Genomic DNA, 9,343 nt, shown 5'->3' with positions numbered 1-9,343 from the left:
TCACACTTCTCACTATTAAGTGTTGTAATTGTCTCCGCATGTGAATCCTTGGCAAATTGTCATTCCTGCCTTGATATACTCGAGTATATTATTGTATTGCACCTGTTGAATACCTCAATAAAAAACTCATTTAAAAAATAAATAATAAAAAAAAAAGTTAAATTGTGTGTATAGTAATCTTTGGCCTTCACCCCCCCCCCCTGAATTTGTTCTGATAGTGTTTTTAATTTATGTTCCACTGTACGTTGAAATATGTCCATAGATGTGCTACGACTTTGTACCCGATAAAAGTTACTTTGTTTCATACTTGGTCTAAAGATTGGAGCTGTTTCAAGGGGCTCCTGGTTAGCATTTTTATTTAAAAGGGTAGTAAGTTCCAACACAAGGCATTGCTCATACAAAATTAAGAGTACTAGGTTCTTTGTTAGGGGCAGGTGTCTCAAGTGAAGTCTTCATTTGTTCAGCACCATCCATGGAACTATCAAAATGTTTCTTTAATGTAACTTTTCTAACAAATTTATTAACATCGTGGATAGTGCTGAACAAATTAAAATGTGTTGTAGGTACAAAACCCAGACCTAATCCCAGCACTTCTACTTCTATCTTAGATAACTTATACTGGGAAAGATTGACCACATTTTTTTACACATATTTCCTCATGTAAGTGCGTGTCTGATATTGAATTTTGTTCTCTTTTGGTTTTTCTCTTCCCTCTGCTCCCCCTTCTTGTTTTTTTCTTTTTTGCTTGCTCCCTGTGCGCCACTCATTTTTTGGCTGTGTACCACTATCAATTTGTGGTGTATCTAATGCTGACACATTGCTTACAACCTCTAATTCTTCATTAGACTCATGCTCTGAGGTGTCAACATCATACTCTGTCTCTTCAAAGTGTACTTTTTTGTTTATTTTGGGCAAAACACCCATCTTAGAATCTATCTTGCTATTTCTCTGGGACATTCTAATATGTTGTTGACCCCTTCCAGTCTGCACCTGCCATTTATAAACTTTATTAAAATCGTAATCTCTTTTGTCACGTGATAATTTTTGTTTTTTAAAGTCCCATAAATCCTTTGAAAAACGTGCCATGCTCTCCTCAAACCTCTTATCATAGGATTTGAAGTCCTTGTCTGATTGAAAGGCTTTTAAATCAGATTGTACAGTTTTTACTGATGACATAAGGAAACGGATGGCAAATCATAAATGTGACATCCGTACTGCCATTGACAAAGATGCCAGTGACCAACCGGTGGCAAGGCACTTTTTGGAACATGGCCACACTGTAGCAGACTTGAGGTTTACTCTAATTCATCATGTCCCTCCTTTATCCCGTGTTGGTGTTAGAGGTAAACTGCTTCTGAAAAAAGAAGTGTAATGGATTTATAAATTGGGCACTATCCACCCAAGAGGACTGAACATGGGTATTGACTGGCATTGTTTTCTATGAACTCGTTGGCCTTTCTGATAGGTGTTATCTTGCCCAGAGAAAGATTACTACCTGGCTGGAAAGCTTAGATCCACACCCTATGTACTTGATACCGTTATCATTATTTTCATGGACTGATGTGTGACTGTACTTTAAATCTTGTGTTACACGTCTTATTTATTGTATTGCCCAAACATGGCCACATTTTCTTTACATGTCCTGTGGCTGGAAAGAAAAGATACATACCCTATGTACTTGATACCATTATCATTATGTTTATGGACTGATGTGTGACTGTACTTTAAATCTTGTGTTACGCATCTTATTTATTGTATTGCCCAAACATGTCCACATTGTCTGTACATGTCTTGTGACCTGTGCGTAGACTCTTTGTACCCTTTTCAGACCCGTCGATCCGTGACCCCTGTTTGGGATCCCCTCACATACTATTGCGTTATTTTATATCTGTTAGGGGTAACATTACATCCCCACATGGGCTCCCACTTATTGGGTGTTTCATCTACACACAAGCTGTACCTGATAGAAGAGTGGATGATCTTCCTTCATCTATATGTAAGCATCTCTTCCCCTTATCTAGATGCTATCGCAAACCCACACATTACTTAGCCAGCATATAATCAGACACTGCCTTATTATAGATATTTCTGTTTCTAGTCCATGTAGGGGCTTGTCCGCAGCAGCCCATTAGGTGACAGAGGTAGCTTCTTGGGGGTGTACTTATCTACTAGTTATTGTTGAGGAATGCACTGGTACCGGTGGGTGCGTAGCTTGACCCCCCTCACCTCCTTTATTACATTTAGCTGCCTGGAATTTCTTAGTGGGTAGCGATATTGGCACTGTACATTATTCATGAGATGTTAGGTAATAGGTGCACCTCTTATATGTTGGCATGTGTTTGCTACTCGCATTATAGGTCCCTATGATCCTGTATAGATGACTGTACTGCTACCATACGCTACAGTGCGAGTTACGATACATTCTATTTTAACAGTTATAGGGGCATGCCACATACAACCAATCAGGTAATACCACATGTCTCTAAGGGGCGGTACTAGCCACTCAGAACCACTATGAGATATTGACACACAGGTACTTATGGCTGCTGACCTATTTGACTACTGAGCAGCCTGTGTCATATGTTGCGCATTTTTACAGTTAATATCACTTGTTATGATCGTTTTCCCATCCGCCTTTGTATCCCAAGTGGAGTGCGAGGTAACCTCCTTCCCGATATGTGTACCCTGATTATACAATGATTGCTGGACATGACCATTTGATCTGCAGAATTGATAATGAATACATTTATGCTGCTGGATAACGGTTGCACATAGACCTGATCGCTCACTGATCTATACTCTGATACTACAGGCTTATTACCGAGTATACACTTCCATTTTTTTATTATGCACACATAGGTCTGTGTATGCTTGAGACAGTGCTTGTGCAATACAGTTGTTTCTGTATATAGACATGTAACTAAGAGTTTTGTAAACCTTTTATTCGTTTATCTGTATATAATGGTTTTTGTTTCACTGTAACTATTGTCTCTATATATGTTTACTCACAATGTATTGGTTGCCTAGCAACAAGATTTGTCGTTTTTTCCCACAGGGGATGGGGTTCATGTGTGTGTATAAATGTTTGTAACACTGTATTTTGCATTGGTCTGAGGAAGGGGAGCATTCCCCGAAACGTAACTGAAATAATGTCTTCTACTTGCCATATCATCACCCATATTCTAGCACCCTGGCACTTGAGAAACTGTTTGTGAGAGGGCACCTGTCTCTTTATTCTATACATATATATATACAGTATACATATACATATATATTTCTCTCTCTATTTATCTTTTGCTCTCTCTCTCCCTCTTTCTCTCTCTTTCTCTCTCTCTCTCTCTCTCTCTCTCTCTCTTTTTCTCTGTTTCTCTTTTTCTCTTTCTCTCTTTCTCTCTCTATCTTTCTTTCTCTCTTTCTCTCTCTCGCTCTCTCTCTCTGTCTCTCTCTCTCTCTTTCTCTCTTTGTCTCTCTTTCTCTCTCTCTCTCCTTCTCTCTCTCTCCCTCTTTCTCTCTTTATTACTCTCTTCCTTTCTCTCCCTCTCTTTCTCTCTCTCTTGCTCTCTCTCTCTCTTTCTCTCTCTCTCTCTCTCCCTCTCTCTTTCTCTCTCGCTCTCTTTGTCTCTGTTTCTCTTTCTCTCTCTTTCTCTCTCTCTCTCTCTCTCTCTCTCTCCCTCTCTCTCTTTCTTTCACTCTATATATACTGTGTATATATATATATATATATTCTATTCAGTCTTTATTTCAGTATTATTCTTATAATTAAACAGTGTTTTGAAAGACTTTTCAATGGCTTTCATAACCTCTCTATTTCTTAAACTATAGACTAGTGGATTTAACACTGGAACCACAGCAATATACAGTAAGGAGAGAATTATATCTAGTTTCTGTGAATTTTCAGACTTTGGTTTCATGTTCATACTTAGAGAGGTCCCATAAAATAAAACGACAACCATAAGATGTGAGGAACAGCTGGAGAACATCTTACTTCTTCCATCTGAGGTCTGAATCTTCAGGATGTTCGATATGATGTAGATATATGAGGTTATGATGAGTAAAAAAGGGCAACATCCCACTAACACACCAACAATACTTGTATACATTATAATGCTTGTTGTGTCACTGCAAGAGATCTTTATCACAGTTTGGGGATCACAGAAGAAATGGTTAATGTCTTGTACATCACAGAATGTCAAGTTATTCACCATTAAAGTAAATATTAATGACATTATGGCTCCAAAAAACCAGGAGGAACTGGCTAAAAGGATACACATCATTTTGTTCATAATGAGTATATAATGCAGAGGAATACATATAGCCACATAGCGGTCATAAGCCATGAAAGACAATAATACAAATTCTGCAACAACACATAATGCAAATAAAAACATCTGTAAAACACAGCTTGACAAAGAAATGCTGGTATCTCCGGTGAGAGTGGTGACCAGTAGTTTTGGCAAAACTGTAGAGACGTACACAATGTCGTCAACTGACAGATTGCACAGGAAGAAATACATTGGTGTGTGAAGTTGAGATACCAGGCACACAGCTGTAATAATCATTAGGTTACTAAGCACAGCCAGCAGATACATGAGAAAAACTCCTGTACATACTACAGCTTGGTTGTTTGTGGTAGCAAAAAATGACACAAGGAAGAATTCTGTTAGTGATGTGTTGTTTTTTACAGTTGTACTTGGGATATTTCCTTTGGTAAAAGGGAGAAATAAATTGTTATTTGTCATGGAGATGTTATTTATTTTATCATTCTGTCCTGAAGAATTATGTAAATATTACAGTTACTTGTGTCTGAATCCTTATCCTTTTATTAAGTTTATAGAACAAAAAGAAATGATGTATTTATTGTATGGATATTGTTTTGTACTGATGGAGATCATTATTTATTATTTTATATTGATACCTGTGTGTGTTCTAAAACTATTTTATTTTACCAATTTTTTTTACTAACATCAGTATAAAGATCATTTAGACATTGTGTACCATAGACATTATCTTTTTACAAAATAATACCCATTATATTTACTGAAAAGTTAATTAAAATCATACACCTAGATTACAAGTTTTGTGTTGCGGCTTGTAACGCTGAAAATATGGCATTTTCAATGTTAAAACAGCACCGCAGCTATTACAAGTTTTGTCGGTATAGCTGTACCGCACACTTTTTAGCCTGTAACGCAACGTCAGTCCCGCACATGTAAAAATTAACGGCTAGATTTAGAGTTTTGCGGCCAAAGGGGATGCGTTAGTACGCGTGTTTTTTCCCCCCCGCACCTTTTAAATAACGCTGAGAGTTCTCTGAAGGGCTGCGTTAGGCTCCAAAAAGGGAGCGTAGAGCATAATTTACCGCAACTTCAACTCTCAATACCAGCGTTGCTTACGGTAGCGGCCAGCTTTAAAAACGTGCTCGTGCACGATTCCCCCATAGGAAACAATGGGGCAGTTTGAGCTTCAAAAAAACCTAACACCTGCAAAAAAGCAGCGTTCAGCTCCTAACGCAGCCCCATTGTTTCCTATGGGGAAACACTTCCTAAGTCTGCACCTAACACCCTAACATGAACCCCGAGTCTAAACACCCCTAACCTTACACTTATTAACCCCTAATCTGCCGCACACGCTATCGCTGACTCCTGCATATTATTATTAACCCCTAATCTGCCGCTCCGTACACCGCCGCAACCTACATTATCCCTTTGAACCCCTAATCTGCTGCCCCTAACACCGCCGACCCCTATATTATATTTATTAACCCCTAATCTGCCCCCCCAATGTTGCTGCTACCTTACCTACACTTATTAACCCCTAATCTGCCGACCGGACCTCGCCGCTACTCTAATAAATGTATTAACCCCTAAAGCTAAGTCTAACCCAAACCCTAACACCCCCCTAAATTAAATATAATTTTAATCTAACGAAATAAATTATTTCTTATTAAATAAATTAATCCTATTTAAAGCTAAATACTTACCTGTAAAATAAACCATAATATAGCTACAATATAACTAATAATTATATTGTAGCTATTTTAGGATTTATATTTATTTTACAGGCAACTTTGTATTTATTTTAACTAGGTACAATAGCTATTAAATAGTTATTTACTATTTAATAGCTACCTAGTTAAAATAATAACAAAATGTGTGTTTTCCATCTCATGTGAATATTGTTAGTAGCTAATGTATATGTCTTACACTTTCACATTGTATTTTTGCCATATTATTCCTGATAGCTAGTTTTGAGATTGTATGTACATAATGCCTATATACGAATTATTAAGCATAGCAGGTACTTGATCTGGTTAGGATTAGCAGACCCATAGATATTTTGTTTACGTACATAAATTACTATACCCTGAGCAATCTCTGTTCCCCCCTGTTAACTACATGAACAACAGATTGGGCCTTGCTATCCATCCCTTTGGCTCTGTAATACACTCTATATCCACCCTTGGCACTCGATGATTTCGATATAATCCAGGCTCCGCCCTCCCATTCCCCTCCCCCACTCCACTTCGAGCGGCTCTTGCCCGCTGAACTCCCTTTCCCCTTCCCCGCCAACTTGGTCTAAAAGTGACCAACCAACAGCTAATCACCACTTGCCCCAATTTTCCTTTTTATTCTATTAAAACTAACAGTACAAGTTGCAATGTGGAGACCAGGTTTATTACTTATATAATATAAAAATGAGGTTTCATTACTATTTGTGGTTTTACCAGTTATCTATACTCTACAATAATACTTTTGTTGACTTGATATTTGTTACAAATTTCTTTATTCACAATTTGTACAACAGGAATACCAGATGCAGTCACTTGCCACATGGTTACTGTTTTGTTATTCTTCTGGAGAAGCACAGAATATATGTCCAGAATTATTATATCCTTAATTCCTCACTATGTTTATGAGTATACTATATATGTCCCAATGTTAAACCCTTTATTTCACTGGATGAACATTTTCTGTAATATCTCTTATAACCTCAATAAAAAACATAAAAAAATAAAATGAAAAAATAATAACAAAATTACCTGTAAAATAAATCCTAACCTAAGTTAAAATTAAACCTAACACTACACTAGCAATAAATAAATTAACTAAACTACCTACAATTACCTACAATTAAATCAACTAAACTAAATTACAAAAAAACAAACACTAAATTACAAAATAAAAAAAAAAAGATTACAATAATTTTAAACTAATTACACCTACTCTAAGCCCCTAAAAAAATAACAAATTCCCCCAAAATAAAAAAATGCCCTACCCTATTCTAAAGTAAAAAGTTAACAGCTCTATTACCTTACCAGCCCTTAAAAGGGCCTTTTGCGGGGCATGCCCCAAAGAAATCAGCTCTTTTGCCTGAAAAAAAAACATACAATACCCCCCCCAACATTACAACCCACCACCCACATACCCCTAATCTAACCCAAACCCCCCTTAAAAAACCTAACACTAAGCCCCTGAAGATATCCCTACCTTGTCTTCACCCAGCCGGGTATCACCGATCCATCCAGAAGAGGGTCCGAAGTCTTCATCCTATCCGGCCAGAAGAGGTCCTCCATAGGGTTGGAAGTCTTCATCCATGCGGCATCTTCTATCTTCTTCCATCCGGAGTGGAGCGGGTCCATCTTGAAGCAGCGGCACGGATCCATCCTCTTCTAACGACGTCCTAAATCCGAATGAAGGTTCCTTTAAGGGACGTCATCCAAGATGGCGTCCCTCGAATTCCGATTGGCTGATAGGATTCTATCAGCCAATCGGAATTAAGGTAGGAAATATCTGATTGGCTGATGGAATCAGCCAATCAGATTGAAGTTCAATCCGATTGGCTCATTGGATCAGCCAATAGAATGGTCCTCGCATTCTATTGGCTGATCCGTGCCGGCTGCTTCAAGATGGACCCGCTCCGCTCCGGATGGAAGAAGATAGAAGATGCCGCATGGATGAAGACTTCCGACCCTCTGGAGGACCTCTTCTGGCCGGATAGGATGAAGACTTCGGACCCTCTTCTGGACGGATCGGTGATACCCGGCTGGATGAAGACAAGGTAGGGAGATCTTCAGGGGCCTAGTGTTAGGTTTTTTAAGGGGGGTTTGGGTTAGATTAGGGGTATGTGGGTGGTGGGTTGTAATGTTGGGGGGGTATTGTATGGTTTTTTTTTCAGGCAAAAGAGCTGATTTCTTTGGGGCATGCCCCGCAAAAGGCCCTTTTAAGGGCTGGTAAGGTAATAGAGCTGTTAACTTTTTATTTTAGAATAGGGTAGGGCATTTTTTTATTTTGGGGGGATTTGTTATTTTTTTAGGGGGCTTAGAGTAGGTGTAATTAGTTTAAAATTATTGTAATCTTTTTTTTTATTTTGTAATTTAGTGTTTTGTTTTTTTTGTAATTTAGTTTAGTTGATTTAATTGTAGGTAATTGTAGGTAGTTTAGTTAATTTATTTATTGCTAGTGTAGTGTTAGGTTTAATTTTAACTTAGGTTAGGATTTATTTTACAGGTAATTTTGTTATTATTTTAACTAGGTAGCTATTAAATAGTAAATAAGTTAAAATAAATACAAAGTTGCCTGTAAAATAAATATAAATCCTAAAATAGCTACAATATAATTATTAGTTATATTGTAGCTATATTAGGATTTATTTTACAGGTAAGTATTTAGCTTTAAATAGGAATACTTTATTTAATAAGAAAAAAATTATTTTGTTAGATTAAAATTATATTTAATTTAGGGGGGTGTTAGGGTTAGACTTAGCTTTAGGGGTTAATACATTTATTAGAGTAGCGGTGAGGTCCGGTCGGCAGATTAGGGGTTAATACTTGAAGTTAGGTGTCGGCGATGTTAGGGAGGGTAGATTAGGGGTTAATACTATTTATTATAGGGTTTTTTAGGCGGGAGTGCGGCGGTTTAGGGGTTAATACATTTATTATAGTGGCGGCGAGGTCCGGTCGGCAGATTAAGGGTTAATAAGTGTAGGTAAGGTAGCGGTGACGTTGGGGGGTCAGATTAGGGGTTAATAAATATTATGTAGGTATCAGCGATGTTAGGGGCAGCAGATTAGGGGTACATAGGGATAATGTATGTGGCGGCGGTGTGCGGTCGGCAGATTAGGGGTTAAAATTTTTTATTAGAGTGGCGGCGATGTGGGGGGGGCCTCGGTTTAGGGGTACATAGGTAGTTTATGGGTGTTAGTGTACTTTAGAGCACAGTAGTTAAGAGCTTTATGAACCGGCGTTAGCCCAGAAAGCTCTTAACTCCTGACTTTTTTCTGCGGCTGGAGTTTTGTCGTTAGAGTTCTAACGCTCACTTCAGCCAAGACTCTAAATACCGGCATT

At 38.0% G+C, this 9,343-nt stretch overlaps 1 protein-coding gene across 1 annotated transcript; it reads right to left on the bottom strand.

Annotated features, from left to right (window-relative positions):
• Positions 1–3,725: 3,725 nt before the first annotated feature.
• On the bottom strand, positions 3,726–4,739 carry LOC128636730 (olfactory receptor 1G1-like). Its single transcript, XM_053689714.1, has one exon. The coding sequence runs from the start codon at positions 4,737–4,739 to the stop codon at positions 3,726–3,728; it is 1,014 nt and encodes a 337-aa protein (XP_053545689.1).
• Between the last annotated feature and the right edge of the window lie 4,604 nt (positions 4,740–9,343).

This window comes from Bombina bombina, chromosome 7 (assembly GCF_027579735.1).
Source record: "Bombina bombina isolate aBomBom1 chromosome 7, aBomBom1.pri, whole genome shotgun sequence".
NCBI classification, from domain to species: Eukaryota; Metazoa; Chordata; class Amphibia; order Anura; family Bombinatoridae; genus Bombina; species Bombina bombina.
Note: the sequence above shows the minus strand (reverse complement) of the source record. Positions and strands in the feature narration are given on the sequence as shown.